Genomic DNA, 21,898 nt, shown 5'->3' with positions numbered 1-21,898 from the left:
CATCATCTGGTCGCATTTCTGCACGTGTCGAATCAGCTGTTGCCAGATGAACTCGTCTTGGGCATATCTTGAAGGTGGAACACCAGCATTAGCCCACTCAGTTCTCCAAGGTCCCTACAAGGGCAGCTCGTCCAGAGGACTCAAGGCTTCGGGCGGAGGCTCCTCCTAGGTTCCTCCTTCATCTAAGGCTGGGGGTGGACCATCCTGGGAAGTTTGACAGGAGGTGTCCACCACCTTTCTTTATCCCCCATGGCCCCTCCAGTCAACTGGTGTTGGCGCTCCTGGTGAGCTTTGAGGTCGGAGTCCCTCTGCTTCGGACACGCAGTGTAAGACTCGGCTGGGGCCTGTCTCTTCCTCTTCAGGTTGTACCTCATACACCGGATAACCAGGATGCACCCGCTTTACCACTCGGTAGGGTACGGCCTCCAAACAATGATCCAGTTTATTCTTTGCCCGTTTAGCCTACACTAGCACTCGATCCCCCAGGTGTAGGGTGCCTCTTGCACTGAAGTTACTTCGGGATGGCTCAGCTCCCGGAATCTCTGTTCTACATGCTGCTGTAGGGCCCGGAGACGATGTTGATGTTCCCGTACCCACATGGATGTGTCTGACCAGGGCCAATCTCCCTCTCGCCCGAGTTCCATCTGGGTGATCTCGCAGCCCTTATGGCTAAACATGAGGGTATGCAAAGAATACCCGGTGGTGGCATGCACCCGATTGTTGTACACCCACACTAGTTCTGAGACAAACGAAGTCCATTTCATTTTCTGATCCTCTTCCAGAGTTTATAGTATTTGTAGCAGCGTTCTATTGAAGCATTCGCAGGCCCTATTCCCCTGGGGATGTTAAGGAGTGGTGCGAGACTTCTCGGGATCATATAGCCAGTGCAGTTCTTCTATCACCTTCCCCTGGAAACACACCCCTTGATCTGAGTGGATTCTCTTTGGGCACCTGTAACACCCCAGGGTCGAGGGATTTTCACCCGACACGTCGCTGGGCCGAGGGTGCAGATCCTCTGCATCATCATGGGCTGGCCTGGCCCGGTTTCGTGACCCCAAGTCTACAGGAGGGAGGGAAGGCGGTGGACGGAAGGAAAGATGGAGGATGGGGGTGGTAGTGACGGTTAGGAAAGTCTTTTTAGATCGTGACGCCACCTGTGCTCCGCGGCCAGGGATGGACCGTCGCTGCGAGTGCTGCTCTCCGGGGCTGATGAAGGTCGCTTCCCACAGGCGGAGCGGGGTTACCACAAGAAGGATGATGGAGGACGACGGGGTATCGGTAGTCCCCATTGGCACCGCAGCGCTGGGCGATGGTGCCGGCAAATGAGAGGCAGAGACGGGGCTACGGTTCCAGGTCTTTTACTCACAGGTAGTTCAGGCGCTGCCCCAGAGTACCAGTCTCCGCCACGATGGGCGCCAGCCGATCCCAAATCTGTGGAAGTTCAAGTCCAGTATGTGTCAGTCTATGGGCGCTTCATCCTTTGATGTGCTAAAGCCCACTTTACACGTTGCAATTAGTTGCACAATCGCATTTGCGATGTGACACGCCCAGGTTGCATATGGGATCTTATGAGATTTCACGTTGGTCGTTCATTTGCTGTCACACTTGCGTTAGTAGTCTATGTTAAATTGGTCAATTTTATGTGCGATCCTTTAGATCATGTGTTCTGTGACGTATGCATTGGGCACCTTTTTTTTTTTTTTATTTATTGACTTGCCAAGCGTGTGTACTGTGCAGGGATGCGTTTTTACTATGTCATCTGCCGTTCAGCTCTGCTACATGGCCGCTAACAGCAGACACAGACAGCCATGTAGCAGAGCTGAATGGCAGATGACAGCAGACACAGACAGAGCCGAACTGTCAGAATGAACTCGGGTGAACTTCACCCGACTTCATTGTCATGCTGCGGCTCTGTCTGTGTCGCGCCCTGATTAGCGGTCACCAGTGAAGGACTCACCGGTGACCGCTAATCTCCTAAGTTACTGAAGTTAGCAGCCCTCTCTCATACTCACCGATCCCCGATCCCCGGCGCTGCACGGCATTCACACTGCTCCGGCGGCTTTTACTGTTTTGAAAAAGCCGGCTGCCCATTAAACAATCTCGTATTCCCTGCTTTCCACGCCCACCGGCGCCTGTGATTGGTTACAGTGAGACACGCCCCCCACGCTGAGTGACAGGTGTCACACTGCACCCAATCACAGCAGCCGGTGGGCGTGTCTATACTGTGTAGTGAAATAAATAATTAAATAATTAAAAAAAACGGCGTGCGGTTCCCCCCAATTTTAATACCAGCCAGATAAAGCCATACGGCTGAAGGCTGGTATTCTCAGGATGGGGAGCTCCACGTTATGGGGAGCCCCCCCGCCTAACAATATCAGCCAACAGCCGCCCAGAATTGCCGCATACATTATATGCGACAGTTCTGGGACTGTACCCGGCTCTTCCCGATTTACCCTGGTGCGTTGGCAAATCGGGGTAATAAGGAGTTATTGGCAGCCCATAGCTGCCAATAAGTCCTAGATTAATCATGTCAGGCGTCTATGAGACACCCTCCATGATTAATCTGTAAATTACAGTAAATAAACACACACACCCGAAAAAATCCTTTATTAGAAATAAAAAACACAAACATATACCCTGGTTCACCACTTTAATCAGCCCCAAAAAGCCCTCCATGTCCGGCGTAATCCAGGATGCTCCAGCGTCGCTTCCAGCGCAGCTGCATGGAGGTGACCGGAGCTGCAGCACACACAGCCGCTCCGGTCACCTCCACACAGCTAATGAACACAGCCGAGCGATCAGCTGCTGTCACTGAGGTTACCCGCTGTCACTGGATCCAGCGGTGGCCGCGGGTAACCTTAGTGACAGCTCAGCTGATCGCGCTACTCACCGCCGCTCCTATCACCTCCACGCAGCAACTGAGGTGAGTAGCGCGATCAGATGAGCTGTCACTGAAGTTACCCGCGGCCACCGCTGGATCCAGTGACAGCGGGTAACCTCAGTGACAGCAGCTGATCGCGCGGCTGTCTTCATTACCTGCGTGGAGGTGACCGGAGCGGCTGTGTATTCTGCAGCTCCGGTCACCTCCATGCAGCAGCGCTGGAAGCGACGCTGGAGCATCCTGGATTACGCCGGACATGGAGGGCTTTTTGGGGCTGATTAAAGTGGTGAACCAGGGTATATGTTTGTGTTTTTTATTTCTAATAAAGGATTTTTTCGGGTGTGTGTGTTTATTTACTGTAATTTACAGATTAATCATGGAGGGTGTCTCATAGACGCCTGACATGATTAATCTAGGACTTATTGGCAGCTATGGGCTGCCAATAACTCCTTATTACCCCGATTTACCAACGCACCAGGGTAAATCGGGAAGAGCCGGGTACAGTCCCAGAACTGTCGCATATAATGTAATGGGTGCAGTGTGACACCTGTCACTCAGCGTGGGGGCGTGTCTCAATGTAACCAATCATAGGCGCCGGTGGGCGGGGATAGCAGGGAATACGAGATTGTTTAATGGGCGGCCGGCTTTTTCAAAACAGTAAAAGCCGCCGGAGCAGTGTGAACGCCGTGCAGCGCCGGGGTTCGGGGATCGGTGAGTATATGAGAGAGGGGGATAGACTGACATGGACAGAGAGTGAGGGACAGAGATAGTGACGGACTGACAGAGATTAGTGAATGACAGACATTGTGAGGCGCTTCAGAACGCAGCTTTTCAGCTGCGCTCTGAAGCAGACCTTTTATAAGCTGCGGTGCAGAGCGCACACCTGCGCACATAGCATCAGACACCAAAATCGTATGAGGGATGTCACACGTTACAATTGACTAGGTTCGTGCAACAAAACGCTCAATTCTAGAGAATGATACGATGTGTTTGCGATCAACGGTTTTGCGTTCAATCCTGATCGCAAGTAGCTGTCACACGCAGATACCTCACAAACGATGCCGGATGTGCGTCACTTACAACTTGACCCCAACGACGGATTGTGAGATATCTTGAAGCGTGTGTAGCGGGCTTAAGTATCGGACCGCCGTGGCGTGAAGCACTTGGGGATCCTGGTGTCCCAGTCTGTATGCTGATAGCGCGGTTCCGATGTGGGGCTGGTCGAGGACCTCAGCCCTGGATCCTATATGCTATTTGGCTCCAGACTCGGTGGGACAGGTCTGGTGACTTTTCTAACAATTCCCGCGATCCTTGCAGAGATAGTAGACAACGTGAAGTATGCCTGTCCTAGGGTTCTATACTCAGACAGCGCTGGTCCTGTGGAAGCAGCCGCCTGCTTCTCCCCAGCGACCATTTTGAACGCCTTGGCCCACAGGGCTGCCTTGCGGTACATCCACTCTTCTCTGTGTCTGTTCTCCTCATTTTTGTAGTTGTGTTGTGTATTCGAAGCTGTTACCCTAAGCCGCTGCCACCAGCTGGTTTACTACTCTCACTAGGTCAACCTGCTTTTCCCTCTATGTGTTCCTGACTCCCCCTGGTGGTTGCTTCTCCCTGACCCTGAGTCCCTAGTAGATCGGGGAGGCCCTGGTGCAGTGGTGTCCTGTAAACCCAACCACTGTAGTGACCCCCTACTGTGATCTGATCCTGGCCCGGTCCCCATTGGGGAGGGCAACCCTCTGTAACTGCAAGTAGGTGTGTGTGGAACCGGTACCGACCTTCCTTGGACCCAGGATAAGTACTACACCCTAATGGAGGTGCAGCACCCTGTGGCGCCTGAAGCCTCAGGGGCGCCACACACCCATACACATGGATGAAGTCCCAACCGATGGCCCAGGTGGCAGACTCAGCCGTCTGATCCCTTGTGGGTGTCACAACTGCAAACTTCTCGAAGTGGTCTGTCATCACCAAACAGTATTTACACCCGCTGCGGGACGGACCAATCATCAGGTAGTTGACCATTAACATTTCCAGGGGTTCAGATGTCCTCAGCACCTGTGTGGGGACCTGTTGTTCAGAGGCCAGTTCACATTGTCAACATGTCCGGCAAAGGTGATCAACTGCCCGGTGTAACTGAGACTGACATGCCAGCAGCTGTAGCCACTGAAAAGTTTTCTCCACTCCGAAGGGAGCACCCCTTTCATGAGCTTCTTTGGCCAGGCACGACACTATTCCATCCAGGATCACCACTTGCCAGGAGGTCCGAAACTCCCTCGGCAACTGGATCCACTGATAGAGTACCCAATTCTTCATAGCGACACGCTTCCACTGACCGAGGAGTTATAGGGCCACGACTAAAAGGCTCACTCTCCTCCCAGCAGGGTCATTGGTTAACGGCCACCCATGTCTGTATGTGCTCAGGGTCAGCTTGCTGTAAATGCACCCACTCCTTCCTAGGGCATCCCAAGATCCGGGAAGGCTGAGATTCTTCTCCAGCTTCTTGGGCCTTCACCAGAACTGCAGAAAAGCACTTAAAGTCGGGTGTCTCACCCCCTTAAGCTCATCATCAATATCCCAAGTCGGTCGCTCCCATGTCACTTGAGACAACGCATCAGCATGCGTTTATTCGGCTTTCAACCAGTAGGAGACTTTATACCGGAACCTGAACATTCTGGCAACCCAACGTTGGATGGTGCGGGAGCTCGGGACTTGTGGGTTACTTGGTTCAGTCTGCTCCAGAGCCGTCTCTCTGCCGCTCAAATCTGCTGCAGGGAAGGCTTCCTTCTTTCTCTCAACCTGCATGTCCTTGCGCTGCTGCTGCTTCACAACACCTTTCCCGGTCACTTCTCCAGTTCTTCACCCCTCTTCTACTTCCCTTGTCTCCTGCTGAACTGGTCCTTCTCTCTAAGAACTTCCCATGGGAACCAATTCCCCGTTTTTTAATTCCTAGGTTACTTCTGGTCTTCCGGCTATTCTTTCTTTGGCCAGCAGAGGGCAGTGTCAAATCACTAATCTCACAAGGTAGCACAGATCGTTGTGCCAATATTCCTACACCAGTACCTGATTGGACGACTGAGCTGTTACTCACTAAACTGACAGCTCATCATGCCCAGATTCATAGTGTCGGCAGATAGTTACTCATTGCTTCCCAGACACACAGAGAAGGAATCGTGACAGTTATGTGCCCGAAAATGGTACCAATAACAACTCCAACTCATCCCATAAAAAACAAGCCCTCACATGACTGTCGGCAGAAAAATAGAAAAATTATAGCTCTCAAGATATGGTCAAGCAAAAATACTTATTTTTGCAAAAGTGTTTTTTAGTGCTAGATTGTAAAAACCTAAAACAAAAAAAAATCTATATAAATCTGGTATCACTGTGATCATACTGACCCCAAAAATAACTTATACCACACGTTGAACAGTGTAAAAAAAAAACAAAAAAAAAATTCTTAAACTGCAGTTGATTTGTTCATTCTGCCTCCCTCAGATCGCCGTAAGGTGGCTCGGCATACATTTATTCTATGGTCTATGTTGAGCACGGACATTGGAGTTTAAGTGGAATTTTCTGAACCATGTGATGCACACAAAATCCCAAATGGAACACTCCCTATAATGAGGCAGATGGAACCATTTTTGGACGTCATTTGGCCTGTGATGCGATAGTGCTTGTCTTATTAGGCATCTTTAAGGCATGCACAAAAAAGCTGTTGGCCATTTGTATGCACCTCTAAAAAGACAGACAGAATAACTCCGCCTGCCCTGTTAGTGAAAAGATATGTCAAGGGTTTCATCTGAATCACATGCTTAAGAGATTTAGATGGGAATCTCGATGTAAGTGGTCAGTTTAGAGCATAGAATAAATGTGATAAAAAATGTTATGTACCCCAAAATGCTACCAATTGCAGCTTCAACTCATGCGACAACAAACAAGTACCCACTCATATCAGTCATACTTTAAAGGGAACCTGTCAGGTGCAATATGTACCCAGAACCACGAGCAGTACTGGGTGCATATTGCTAATCACCGCCTAACCGTCTGTATACACTAGCATAGATAAATGGGATCTTCAGAAAAAGTATTTCTAAAGATCTTTTATCTTATGCTAATGAGTGTGGGGACTAGTCCCAAGGGCGTTATATCTTCTGCCTAGTCCATCCTCTTAGCATGTTAGCACGCCCACAGGGGTGTACTAACATGCTCTTCAATGCAACATCACCAGCGGTGACGCGTGTACCTGTGTTCGCTGTGACCACTCTTCTGAATAGCCGGCACTTCCAGTCATGACCTCTCTGAAGCCAGGACGCGTATACCTGGCTTTATACTGTGCATTTATATTCATAAAAAATATAAGAAAATATGTTTTTATAATAAAAGGTGTGCAAACGGTTTAAAAATCAAAATGTATAGTAATCCTTGTTAATATGATAAAATATTTACATAAATATGTATATGTACACCTGTCCCTTTTGCTTTGAATTACCCATCTTCTCCACTGAACTTTAATAAAATGTTTCCTAACCACATTCCCATCCCTTTCTCATCTAGTTTATTTAGTTAGTTAAGTTAGAAAAACATTGTTAAAGCACCAATCCAGCATTTTTTTTCTATTTCACCACTGGAGTGGTGTTTCTAATCTAATTCCCCTGCCCCTATTCTTATATTCTCCCTTCAATGTCTTCATCCTTTAAGACCGTCTCTCCGGTCGGTCTTCTGCAGTTTGTGACCTGTCGGCTGATGCAAAGGTCTCTCTTCAACAAACGTCTATGAGATCCTGGTACTAGCTCTCATAAACTTGTATTGAGAGCTTGTTGTGATGTAACTTCTGATCTCTGGCAAATCAGAAGTTGTTGTCATACCATGGCACTGCAGGACTGGAGTGATGCAAAAAAAAAGGTACAGATGCAAAAGGGTGTATATAAGACTAGGGACAGGGACTTTAGGTTAAAAACACCACTAAAGCAATTAAAAAAAAAGCTGGAGTGGTGCTTTAAGTAACTATTAGAAAAAAATATATATAAACCAAACAAGAATTATCAGTACATGTTAATGTTATAATTTGAAAATTAATAATCTATAGGAACAAAACAGGCTTTGGTGCTAGGAGGTTAAACCAACTTGATCTCCACAAAGAAAATCAGTACCTTTCATGAACTCTGTCAAATCTATTCAGCCAACTAGAACCCTACTTTGTACTGATACAGAACAAAATTTGCAAAACTATGCAGTCCAAAGATGGTGGTCTCTGGTTTGGCTGATAACCCTAGTGAAGTTGCAATGATGAATTTAGTTAAACAATGACTATCAGGGTAGCTACCTATATGTGGCAGTAGTGAAACACAATTTCTTTCCGTCTGTAGGCAAGTTATTGAATACTTTTTAGTGAAGTAACCAAATACGTAAGTAATTTGAATATCTACAGTGATCTAACTTTAGTTGATTTACTGAAATATTTGTATATAGAATATTATTATCAATATAGTAGCTTTGTAAAGGAAAAAAAAATCTGAAATAATATATATTATAGAAAAGCATCTTACAGACATTATCACCAGTATGTGTCTAAACTCTTCTGGTATTGGTGATGCCACAATATGATCGTACAGGAATAACAAACATCTGAAAGATAGAAATGTTAATGAAAACCTTTAGCAAAATATATTGTCACAATATAACAAGATCACACAATTTTATTGTTTTAAGCTAACATTTACTAGATGTTACTTTGCTACTGTATTTAATTTGAGGTTACGAAAACTTGAAACGATGCCGTGTTTCAATTTTCTTTATCTTACAGCAGACACCTAAGTTTCTCAAACAGAAGACAGTATAGGAAACACTAGTGGTGTTTTATCTAAAGTGTCTTTTTTTTTTACATCCCTTTGGTCATTTTTTACGGTAGAAATTGAAGTTCATATGTTCATTGTTTTTAGCACCTCTTAGGCTACGTTCACATCAGTGTTTTTTTAACTGCGGCACGAATGGATTTTTTGCCACAAAGCTGGATCCTTTACAAATGCGTTGTCATTTCAATGCATTTACAATGGAATCGCAGCAATATGCGCTTGCGTTCGGCATACACTGGATCCATTGTTTTGCGGTATTTTACCTTTTTTAAAACACGCTACTTGCAGCTTTTTTGTCCTCGTGAAAAATACTGCATGACAATGGATCCGTTGGATTGCGGCAGTACCTGCAATGTATTTTAAAGCATCCGGGATCTTCATCCGATGAGGAAGAGGGAGAGGAAGAAGAGGCACCTGAAACTGAGTCTGAGATTTCCTCAGAGTCTCGGTCCTGTTTCCTTGCTCCGCTCTTCCTCTTTCTAACCTCTACCTGGGATAGGCCTTTAAAAGACTCCCTAACATCTGCAACATTTATTGCCTTAAGGCTGGCAGTGAAATGCGGGATCTCCTCACTAATTGTCCTCTGGATGCAATGCATAACTCCTTGTATGCCCCAGATGGTAATGGGGACTTACACAGAACACATTATTTGTTCTTTAGTTTTGCCGTCCTCTTCCTAGGCCTCTCCTAGGGAATACCGAAACATAAAAAAATAAGGAAACCCCTATTAGTAGGAAAACAACGGAGATCACTCACCACTCCAAAGTCAATGGAGGTACTAGATCTGGAGGCTGGATAGTCTAACACGACTGATCCCTCTGGGAATTCCTGGATCTTTGGCTGGTCCGACTGCCACTCACACTTCAATGACTGCCACCACTGCCATGTTCCTGCTGCAGCTACTGCTACTGCCGGTGTCGCTCTGGGATCAGATTATCCTGCTGGTACTTCACAGCTGGAGGAGGGTGTGAGCGCCCGTTACCCCAGCACATGATCCTTTTATGACCCCGGTCCTCCTGCCGCATTCTAGCGATGGAGCTCGCAATCTTGCGAGCCCCGAGCATGCGTTGTGTCTCCCACTGAAACTGACGGTCGCATAGTGCTGACATCTTACGGCCACGACCATAGACGCCAGCACATGCTTCCGGATCTTCGCCCGGTGTGCTCAAATCACAAGAACAGCCAGAGGCTGCCGATCGTGTGCGCAGAAGCGGACAGAGCTAGGCCAAGAAACCTCCGCTCTTGATGCCTGACCCATCATTGCAGGGAACTACAGCCCTGGGGAGAAGCATCTGAGGCTGAACTCCAGCGCCACAGCAAGTAAGCCGTTCTTCCAGCCACCGTTTCAGCCTCAGGATCCAAGCCGCCTTCACCACCGACCTGACCAGTGTCTTCGGGGTATCCCATCTTGGGACAAGAAACCGAACTGATGCGAAGGAGTGGTGCTGCCTCTTTATTTCAGTGGGTTTCCTGTCCTCAGATGGGTGGACGTCTCTCTGGTGATGCTGTCATGGGGGAACAAAAAATGCTATATACATGTCGGTGAATGACTAAGGTGTGAGCAAAGCCTTTATTTAGACACATACATTTTTATATATTAGGTGTGAGCAAAGCCTTTATTTAGACACATAGATTTGTATATATTATCATATCTATCTGTGAGACATAATTACATTTTTCCATAGCCCTTCAAATAGGTGTAAAGCTGTTTACCTGTACCTGAATAAGGCTGCATTTACACAACTGAAAAAACAAAGACCAGGACAGCTGGACCTCATAATGGTAATAATGTGCATGTACCCCAATGCATAATGAAATGGACAACAGAGACTAAAAGGGCTATACCATGCTAGTACATAAGGAGTAATAAATCACTGTTTGAAAAAAGTATATAAATGTTTGTTGTACAAAAATGCAACACTAACATTACAAAACAGTGATAATATATAAGTGAATAATTTTTATCAATGTTAAATGTAAAAACGAGAAAAGGGGCAATTGGAGAAGGAAAATCCCACAAAGAGGATGGGAGACTGACCCCTACCATAGCCACAAATCAGACAGGAGGCCAAGTGTTAGAAGTAGCCACCAATGTAGACGTGAGAATATAGGGAAATATCAACCCCTAGTACATTGGTGGTAATTAGCATCAACAAAGCCTACCTGTGTCAAAGTAAAAAAGGCTGGAGGGGAAAGACTGCCGTTTAAGGTGTGGGACTGGTTCCGACACGTGTTTCAGTAACTGCTTCAGGAGACCGTCAAGGAGATCTTGACCTATGTTTTCATGTCTACATTGGTGGCTACTTCTAACACTTGGCCACCTGTCTAATATGTAGCTATGGTAGGGGTCAGTCTCCTGTCCTCTTTGTGGGATTTTCCTTCTCCAGTTGTCCCTTTTCTGGTTTTTACATTTAACATTGATACAAATTATTCACTGTTATATTCTCACTATTTTGTAATGTTAGTGTTGCATTTTTGTACAAAAAACATTTATATACTTTTTTCAAACAGTGGTTTATTACTCATTATGCACTAGCATGGTATAGCCCTTTTAGTCTCTGTTGTCCATTTACACAACTGTGACACGTTCTAGTGCTGTCCATTTTTTTTTCTTTGGACAGCATACAATATCATAGTTTTATTGATCTAACATAAATCAGATTTAAAAATATATCTGTGATTCTGGTAAATGAGACTCCGAGCATATCCTACTCTTATCATTTTTACGATATAGGGTACCTTCACACTTTAGCGATGCAGCAGCGATCCGACCAGCGATCTGACCTGGTCAGGATCGCTGCTGCATCGCTACATGGTCGCTGGTGAGCTGTCAAACAGGCAGATCTCACCAGCGACCAGTGACCAGCCCCCAGCGACGTGCAAGCGACGCTGCGCTTGCACGGAGCCGGCGTCTGGAAGCTGCGGACACTGGTAACTAAGGTAAACATCGGGTATGGTTACCCGATGTTTACCTTAGTTACCAGCGCACACCGCTTAGCTTAGCGTGTGCAGGGAGCAGGAGCCGGCACTGGCAGCGTGAGAGCTGCGGAGGCTGGTAACGAAGGTAAATATCGGGTAACCACCTTGGTTACCCGATATTTACCTTAGTTACAGCTTACCGCAGTCTGTCAGAAGCCGGCTCCTGCTCCCTGCACATTCAGGATTGTTGCTCTCTCGCCGTCACACACAGCGATGTGTGCTTATCAGCGGGAGAGCAACAATAAAAAAAACGAACCAGGGCTGTGTGTAACGAGCAGCGATCTCACAGCAGGGGCCAGATCACTGCTCAGTGTCACACACAGCGAGATCGCTAATGAGGTCACAAAAAACGTGACTCAGCAGCGATCTCAGTAGCGATCTCGCTGTGTGTGAAGTACCCCTTAGGGTACCTTCACACTTTAGCGATGCAGCAGCGATCCGACCAGCGATCTAACCTGGTCAGGATCGCTGCTGCATCGCTACATGGTCGCTGGTGAGCTGTCAAACAGGCAGATCTCACCAGCGACCAGTGACCAGCCCCCAGCCAGCAGCGACGTGCAAGCGACGCTGTGCTTGCACGGAGCCGGCGTCTGGAAGCTGCGGACACTGGTAACTAAGGTAAACATCGGGTATGGTTACCCGATGTTTACCTTAGTTACCAGCTCACACCGCTTAACTTAGCGTGTGCAGGGAGCAGGAGCCGGCACTGGCAGCGTGAGAGCTGCGGAGGCTGGTAACAAAGGTAAATATCGGGTAACCACCTTGGTTACCCGATGTTTACCTTGGTTACAGCTTACCGCAGGCTGTCAGACGCCGGCTCCTGCTCCCTGCACATTCAAGATTGTTGCTCTCTCGCTGTCACACACAGCGATGTGTGCTTATCAGCGGGAGAGCAACAATAAAAAAACGAACCAGCACTGTGTGTAACGAGCAGCGATCTCACAGCAGGAGCCAGATCGCTGCTCAGTGTCACACACAGCGAGATCGCTAATGAGGTCACAAAAAACGTGACTCAGCAGCGATCTCAGTAGCGATCTCGCTGTGTGTGAAGTACCCCTTAGACTTGGCCATTAAATCAATCACAATAAAAAGTCAGAATTTATGCAGCCAAGAATGAGAAGGAATACTAAAGGACCTAACAAACCATCTACAGCTGAACAACAAAATGATACAAACTTAATGAGAAAGATTCAGTATACTACAGGACCTAATAGACCACCTACAGCTGAAAACAAAATGATAGAGACTTCGTTACTGGCCTAATACAGCCTCTGAGGCAGAGAAGGTGCTAAGATAATAATAATCTTTATTTCTATAGCATCAACATATTCCACAGCACTTTACAATTCAGAGGTTCATATACAAGCAAGTAACAGTTATAGAAAATACAATAATTAGAGCAAAAAAGACAACCCTGCTCATAATAGCTTAAAATCTACAATGAGGTGGGGTGGGGGGACAAGGAACAAGTGCTTATTTACATTGACAATCTCAAAGAAATGGGGGATAGATAAAGGCTGCCTGAACCAGTCAGCCAATTTTTGAGATGCTTTTGGGTGCAGTAGAGTTTGACAGGGAGTTATGTTCTGAGAAGTCGTGGAGGGACTATGTGAATTGAATTCGATTAGGGTGTGTGATAGGCCACCCTAAAAAGATGTGTTTTTAGAGAACGTCTGAAGCTGAGTAAGTTGGAGTTCGTCCTAGCCAAGAAGAAGCACATGAATTGCCAGTCAATAAAGAACCAAGTATGTAGCCTGTACCCAAGGTCTTATTTCACACCTAGAAACAGTAGAAACCCTCGCAATGAAGAGTCAGAATTTATGCACCTGAAAATGAGAGGGAGTTAGTATACTAAAAGAACTTAATAGACCACCCACAGCTGGAGAACAAAATGATACAGACTTAACGAGAAGGATACAGTATACTACAGAACCTAATAGACCACCTACAGCTGAAAAACAAAATGAGACAGACTTCTATTATTGGCCTAATACAGCCTCCGAGGCATAGAAGCTGCCAAGAAGAAGCACACAAACTGACGGTCAAGAGAGACCCAAGTATGTGTGGCGCCCCTGACCTGGTCAGGCACCACTGAGTACTGCACCCATGCTGGGGACAGTACAATACAGGTAATCCAGAAGGCTGACCGAGGTGTGACTACACAGGCGCATAGTGATCAGGTCTCACACATGTACCTTTGAGAGGACCCCTGGGGATCCCAGGAGGGGGAAAAGCCTTCACCTCCACTGGAATAGTGGAGGGGGCCAAAAGCCTCCATCTCCTCTCAAGGGGTGTGGTAAGAGAGTCTGGTTGCTAGGTGGCGTAGGCAAGAACAGGAGAGGAGGAGCAGTGAGCCGGCTTAGGGCAGAAGTCCAGGGAGCTCAGAGAGGAGCAGACCCCTGGGGCTGTTGCTGTCTAACAGCGCCCGCGCAGTGGCTACCGACGGGGGAGAACGGTCACCTAGGAATGCTACCCGAAATCCATCTCAGCTAAAGAGAGAGCACGGAGTGGGAAGTAAGGAGACTGCTAGGGAGAACCAGGCCCAAACGGGTAGTAGGTCCCAGTGCAGGGATAGATCCAACTTTCCTTGCCAAACCTGCTTGAGGGGGTACTTTATGCCCCCAAGAACACACTAAAAGTCCGCAGCCACGTCGCCACAATTAGGGCCCATAGTTCACAGGAGGCAAGTAGCTGGAGTGTCCTGGCCCGGGCTACAAGCAAACGGACGAAACGAAGGGGAGAGAGGCTTGAGCATCTTCCCTGGGTGACCCCCATAGGGACTAAAAGTCGGGGTTACCCCAAACCACCAAGGGCTAAGGAAGGCGAGTCGGTAGTCACCATCAGAAGTCAGCCTGAAGGACACCTGGTTCCCATCTGGTTCATCCCAGCTACGCCCGGGCTACTCACCCTGCCATCAACTGTGAGTAAAGCCCCTGAAAGACATCCTGCTTGTGTGGAGTTATTCTGCGCCTTGTGGTTCTACACACCTACACCGGGCCCTGGGGCTTGCCTCACTCTCAGGAGGCTATCCCATCTGACTGCACACACCATCAGCCCCAGGCGACCCTCAACCTGCAGTGGCGGTCCCCACTGACCGCAATACTGAGAGTGGCGTCACGACAATTAGAAGATTTCCTACCGGTGACAAGATCCAGCCGAGTGGAGTCCCTGAAGGTAATGCACCGACACAACACCTGTGGGGCTTCACATCTGGCGTCACGAACAGGATAAGGACTAGACCTGTTCAGACAGGTGACCATGTGCCTGGGCGGTCCGCTTGAAAAATTGGAAGCGCCGCCATATTGCCACCATGAAAAGCGCGCCGAAAAACAACAGCAGCCCGCGCTGGAAGAGGTTACCGCCCACGAAGAGGTGTGGCTACCCAGAGATCCCCTGCAGAGTCCTGACCTCGCAAGTGAAGAGAGCGGAAGCGTCCAGAGACGGCGGAACGGAAAAGAGGCCAGCAGCTTGTTGTTAGAGAAAATGGCGTCTGAATGCAGAGACCCAGAGCCAGGCTCCGCTGCCTGGTGGTGTCGAGAGCTTGCCGAGTTCTGCGATCAGCTGGAGGCCAGGGTCGGAAGGCAGATCAGAGAGGGACGTGCGGAGTTCCTGGGAATGACCGCGGCGGTTCAGGCCTATGAAGAGAGAGCCGCGCGCCGAGTGCCAGACCGGGCGGTGACGACTCAGACCCCGATGATGCCACCGATGGGTGAGTCCAGTGATGCCCCTGCCAGCGCGAGTGCCCCGACCCCTGCTGCCACGTCCGCGGTCCCTGAAGAGGCGTCCGGCGCGGCGACGCTGAAGCAGGCCGCAGCCACGCCAGGCGCAGCCCGCCAAGCCCAGGCCGCCGCAGCGATGCCCTGCTCGGCCCACCAAGACCCGGTCCCTGCAGCAACGCCCAGCCCGGCCCGCAAAGATCCGGCTGCCGCCGCGACCCTAATCCACACCGCAGGTGTGACGCTGACCCAGGCCGCCGCCATGCTAGGCCCGGCCCGCCAAGCCCAGACCGCGGCAGCAACGCCCAGTCCGTCCCGCCAAGAACCGGCTACGGTAGCGATGCCCGCTAAGGCTCCGGCTACGACAGAAACGCCAATCCAGGCCGCCACCATGCCAGGCGCGGCCCGCCAAGACCAGGCCGCCGCCATATCGGGCGCGGCCCGCCAAGAAAAGACAGACGTACCATTGTTTACCCCGGCCTGCAAGGCCAGAGCAGACACCGCTCCCCAGTCCAAGGAAGTCCCTGCAAGGAAATCCCTGGTAGGTGAGGACCCCGCATACTGGCAGCTGAAGGCTGACCTGGAGGCCAAGTTCCCACAGGAGATGGTGGACCGGTACATGCTCCCTCCGCATACCCCCAAGAGGATTCCGGCAACCCCTGCAGTAACCACGCCAAAGAGTCCCCCGCCTGGGCCTGCTGATGAAAGTCCATCCCCAGCACTGCCACCAAAAGAGTGCTCAGAAGAACTAAGGGGGAGGGGAGGCCAGGAAGCTGAGGAGCTGACTCAGGAGCCACCAGCAGTGGATCCATGCCCAGAGCCGGAGATGTTGCCATATTCCCGCTGGGATGAGGAAGACCTAACACCGTCTGCTGAAGAAGATCTACCCAAAAGCCTCACCTGGGAGCTTGTAAGCTGTACTCCACAGAACCCGGCCCGCAAGACACGGCGCCGTAGTAGAACCCAGTCTTTCCCTGCACCGCAGTCTCCAGAAAATAAAGATGAAATAACGGCCAGAGACCTAGAGGAGAAACGGTTCCTGAGAAGAGCCAAAGCCCAGGTCAGAGGACCCCTTTGTAGAGGAGTTGTGGAAGACTTTAACTTGAAGAGTGGATACGGCTTCATCGTTGCACCTGGTATGAAGGAAGGCATTTTTGTCAATAGAAGAGACGTGAGAGCTCATTTGCCCAGAGGACATCCTGGAAGAAACCTAAGAATGGGAGATACAGTGCAATTTACAATGCATCAAGGAGAAAGAGGGTGGTATGCGCTCGACGTAGCACCATGTACCAGCAAACCCTACAGCCATCCCATGCTGCAAGATAAAGAAACAGACACAGGAAAAGAAACAGATGAAGACAGAGAAAGAAAAGACAAGGAACCTACTGATGAGACTACCACAGACGAAGAAAGAGGTCAAGAAAGCAACAGGTGCCGCAGCCCTACAGGCCCAAGCCCTGGTGAAGAGGAATCTGCATAAAGTAAAGTACACCAAGTTACTGTTTAACCAGTTTGAAGTTTTGCAACGTTTTCAAGTTTAAGAGATGTGCCCACATAAACTAATGTGAGAAATGAACCTTAAGGCTATGAACTGGCTATAGCCACAAACTCTCGCAGTGTAAATAGTTACACCAGAGGCACCACCACCAGAGCCAGCCTGTTTAGGGGCTTGGCTCGTCTGCAACCAGGGAGCACGTCCGTATATAGGGCCTTGGCTCACCTGCAACCAGAGAGCATGCCTGTTTATGGGGCCTGGCTCTCCACCACAAAGAGGGTACCTGGTCAGCACCAACTGTGGAGGCCGCCTCTACATCCTGCCAGAAGAGGCTGAAGGCGCGGATCCACCAGGCCAGGTATACCCTGAAGACCACTAGACCATGCAAGCCGCCTCTACATCCTGCCAGAAGTGGCTGAAGGCGCGGCCAACGGGAGAGGAAGATTGGAGGAAAGGTCTGGGGAAGTGGATGGCCCAGACCTGGTTACCAAAAGAAACCGGTGACCTGCCTCCTGAAAGGGTTTGGGTGGGTTAACAGACTTGTGGGTGGAGGGTGGTGATGTATGGTACCTGGTGATTTTAAAAGTTTTACCATGTTTTAATGTTTTATGCATTTTAAAATGTTGTCTTGCAGCCCGAGGACGTGCTGGTGATAACTAAGGGGGAATGTGGCGCCCCTGACCTGGTCAGGCACCACTGAGTACTGCACCCATGCTGGGGACAGTACAATACAGGTAATCCAGAAGGCTGACCGAGGTGTGACTACACAGGCGCATAGTGATCAGGTCTCACACATGTACCTTTGAGAGGACCCCTGGGGATCCCAGGAGGGGGAAAAGCCTTCACCTCCACTGGAATAGTGGAGGGGGCCAAAAGCCTCCATCTCCTCTCAAGGGGTGTGGTAAGAGAGTCTGGTTGCTAGGTGGCGTAGGCAAGAACAGGAGAGGAGGAGCAGTGAGCCGGCTTAGGGCAGAAGTCCAGGGAGCTCAGAGAGGAGCAGACCCCTGGGGCTGTTGCTGTCTAACAGCGCCCGCGCAGTGGCTACCGACGGGGGAGAACGGTCACCTAGGAGTGCTACCCGAAATCCATCTCAGCTAAAGAGAGAGCACGGAGTGGGAAGTAAGGAGACTGCTAGGGAGAACCAGGCCTAAACGGGTAGTAGGTCCCAGTGCAGGGATAGATCCAACTTTCCTTGCCAAACCTGCTTGAGGGGGTACTTTATGCCCCCAAGAACACACTAAAAGTCCGCAGCCACGTCGCCACAATTAGGGCCCATAGTTCACAGGAGGCAAGTAGCTGGAGTGTCCTGGCCCGGGCTACAAGCAAACGGACGAAACGAAGGGGAGAGAGGCTTGAGCATCTTCCCTGGGTGACCCCCATAGGGACTAAAAGTCGGGGTTACCCCAAACCACCAAGGGCTAAGGAAGGCGAGTCGGTAGTCACCATCAGAAGTCAGCCTGAAGGACACCTGGTTCCCATCTGGTTCATCCCAGCTACGCCCGGGCTACTCACCCTGCCATCAACTGTGAGTAAAGCCCCTGAAAGACATCCTGCTTGTGTGGAGTTATTCTGCGCCTTGTGGTTCTACACACCTACACCGGGCCCTGGGGCTTGCCTCACTCTCAGGAGGCTATCCCAACTGACTGCACACACCATCAGCCCCAGGCGACCCTCAACCTGCAGTGGCGGTCCCCACTGACCGCAATACTGAGAGTGGCGTCACGACAATTAGAAGATTTCCTACCGGTGACAAGATCCAGCCGAGTGGAGTCCCTGAAGGTAATGCACCGACACAACACCTGTGGGGCTTCACATATGTGTTTGAGGACCTGTACCTAAGGTCTTATTTCAAACTAGAAAAAGTATACTCAGAACACAGGAGGGAAAAAAAGAACCAGAGACACTCACAATGAAGAGTATAAACCTACAGCTTCCCTTAAAGGGAGGGTCTCAATGACAACAGCAAACCAAAAAAGATCCCAGTGGTCAAAAAACACCAATGAATGAGATGAGAGGAAGACCGCTGGTAAAAGATAAGACCAAGGACAAGTACTTAGTGAAATACAAATTCCATTTTAATGAGGTGCACGTGACATAAGGACAGACAGTAGTGACGAATGGATCTAAAAATCGTCCGACACACAAAATTGCACAAACACCACCAGCAGGTATATGAGGCTGCTAGAAACAAGGGGTTAATATCAGAAACCTGCCCACCGCCACCAGCCTGTCTACTAGCACCTTCCAACATGTCTCAAGGTAATTTCCCTTAACTATACATTTATTGACATGTCATCTTAGCAGTTACATAGGGAGATAAACACATTGGTGACTATAACTAGTTTACTCTCAATTACATGTTTTCCCAATGTGTCTGGCTATCCGGTTTCTGATATTAACCCCTTGTTTCTAGCAGCCTCATATACCTGCTGGTGGTGTTTGTGCAATTTTGTGTGTCGGCCCCCCCCCCCCCCCCCCCCCCCCCCCCCCCCCCCCCCCCCCCCCCCCCCCCCCCCCCCCCCCCCCCCCCCCCCCCCCCCCCCCCCCCCCCCCCCCCCCCCCCCCCCCCCCCCCCCCCCCCCCCCCCCCCCCCCCCCCCCCCCCCCCCCCCCCCCCCCCCCCCCCCCCCCCCCCCCCCCCCCCCCCCCCCCCCCCCCCCCCCCCCCCCCCCCCCCCCCCCCCCCCCCCCCCCCCCCCCCCCCCCCCCCCCCCCCCCCCCCCCCCCCCCCCCCCCCCCCCCCCCCCCCCCCCCCCCCCCCCCCCCCCCCCCCCCCCCCCCCCCCCCCCCCCCCCCCCCCCCCCCCCCCCCCCCCCCCCCCCCCCCCCCCCCCCCCCCCCCCCCCCCCCCCCCCCCCCCCCCCCCCCCCCCCCCCCCCCCCCCCCCCCCCCCCCCCCCCCCCCCCCCCCCCCCCCCCCCCCCCCCCCCCCCCCCCCCCCCCCCCCCCCCCCCCCCCCCCCCCCCCCCCCCCCCCCCCCCCCCCCCCCCCCCCCCCCCCCCCCCCCCCCCCCCCCCCCCCCCCCCCCCCCCCCCCCCCCCCCCCCCCCCCCCCCCCCCCCCCCCCCCCCCCCCCCCCCCCCCCCCCCCCCCCCCCCCCCCCCCCCCCCCCCCCCCCCCCCCCCCCCCCCCCCCCCCCCCCCCCCCCCCCCCCCCCCCCCCCCCCCCCCCCCCCCCCCCCCCCCCCCCCCCCCCCCCCCCCCCCCCCCCCCCCCCCCCCCCCCCCCCCCCCCCCCCCCCCCCCCCCCCCCCCCCCCCCCCCCCCCCCCCCCCCCCCCCCCCCCCCCCCCCCCCCCCCCCCCCCCCCCCCCCCCCCCCCCCCCCCCCCCCCCCCCCCCCCCCCCCCCCCCCCCCCCCCCCCCCCCCCCCCCCCCCCCCCCCCCCCCCCCCCCCCCCCCCCCCCCCCCCCCCCCCCCCCCCCCCCCCCCCCCCCCCCCCCCCCCCCCCCCCCCCCCCCCCCCCCCCCCCCCCCCCCCCCCCCCCCCCCCCCCCCCCCCCCCCCCCCCCCCCCCCCCCCCCCCCTCCCCCCCCCCCCCCCCCCCCCCCCCCCCCCCCCCCCCCCCCCCCCCCCCCCCCCCCCCCCCCCCCCCCCCCCCCCCCCCCCCCCCCCCCCCCCCCCCCTACCTGCTGGTGGTGTTTGTGCAATTTTGTGTGTCGGACGATTTTTAGATACATTCGTCACTACTGTCTGTCCTTATGTCACGTGCACCTCATTAAAATGGAATTTGTATTTCACTAAGTACTTGTCCTTGGTCTCATCTTTTACCAGCGGTCTTCCTCTCATCTCATTCATTGGTGTTTTTTGACCACTGGGATCTTTTTTGGTTGCTACTCACAATGAAGAGTCAGAATTTATTCAGCCTCGAACGAGAAGGAGCCAGTCTACTACAGGACCTAAGAAATCACCTACAGCTGAAAAATATAATGATATAGAATTCCATTATCGGCGTAAAACAGCCTCCAAGGCAGAGAAGTTGGCCACTAAAGTGTATGGGCATTTGTAGAAAACAGATGAAACATGCTTTAAATTTCAGAAATGACAAAATAGATGACAAATCACAAAATAAAACGTTCATTTTACATGGATATGTGAATGTAGCCTAATTCTAAAGGCTGGAGCTTCATTAACCATTTTGGTCAATAGTGAACTGGTCAAACTTGTGCCAGACAAGTAGGATAAAAAGGTATGGCACTATGAATGCTATGATACGTATGTTATGGTAAAACACAATCATACAATTTTGTTAGATCACTATTACAAGACAAATAAATGCTAATTAGAAAATTCACCCACCAAAATTTTTATTTACTTAGACACTGAGATATAAATTTGTTAAAAAAATTTAACATTTCATTTTTAATAGAGCAAATGTGTAAAATAAATAAATAAAAAAAAAAAAGAAAAACAATAGTTACCTGGAAAGTTTTACTTGTTTATTTCTAATATCGGGATCTGATATTTCAGAGTTCATAATTAATTTAACAGCACAAAGGTTTTCAAAGTCTGGCAAGTTCCAAAAAACAATTGATTCCTCCATTTCTAATATGATAGACAATTCACCAGTGCACACTCCTTACAAAAACCTAAAAAGACAAAATTGTCAAGACAAGCTGATTCAGCGTCTCTTGATATGACATATCACACTACGTTACAAGGAACTGATACTAAGGCTCCATTCATACGTCTGATTCCATTTTAAATCCCTATAACATTGACCATTTTTCTTCCATGTGTCATTTTGTTTTCTTTTTTCTAATCCACTTTTAAAAGCTAAAAGAGATAAAATGACTGTTTTTTTCATTGCAAACTGGTTGGAAAACAGATGGAAATCTGATATGGATTTCTTCAGGTTTTCATACACTACATTTAAATGGACACATGAATCTGTTAAGAAATAAAATGAATGTGTGAATTGTTACATTACTCTCTATGAACCTGATCAAGACCAATAGTTTTCACGTCTGTTGATGAAAAGGCGTGCTGTA

The 21,898-nt window shown here is 50.9% G+C and overlaps 1 protein-coding gene across 1 annotated transcript in view; it reads right to left on the bottom strand.

Moving 5' to 3' along the window:
* Positions 1–21,450, bottom strand: part of C6H18orf63 (chromosome 6 C18orf63 homolog) — a 237,418-nt gene extending 215,968 nt beyond the window's left edge. Inside the window, exons 1-2 of the mRNA XM_075316417.1 lie at positions 21,329–21,450; positions 8,422–8,500 (exon numbers count right to left, since the gene is read on the bottom strand). Of these exons, the coding sequence (XP_075172532.1) occupies positions 8,422–8,500; positions 21,329–21,450 (201 nt within the window). The remainder of the gene's footprint in view (positions 1–8,421; positions 8,501–21,328) is intronic.
* Positions 21,451–21,898: the final 448 nt, after the last annotated feature.

Source organism: Anomaloglossus baeobatrachus, chromosome 6 (genome assembly GCF_048569485.1).
Source record: "Anomaloglossus baeobatrachus isolate aAnoBae1 chromosome 6, aAnoBae1.hap1, whole genome shotgun sequence".
Classification (NCBI taxonomy): domain Eukaryota; kingdom Metazoa; phylum Chordata; class Amphibia; order Anura; family Aromobatidae; genus Anomaloglossus; species Anomaloglossus baeobatrachus.
Note: the sequence above shows the minus strand (reverse complement) of the source record. Positions and strands in the feature narration are given on the sequence as shown.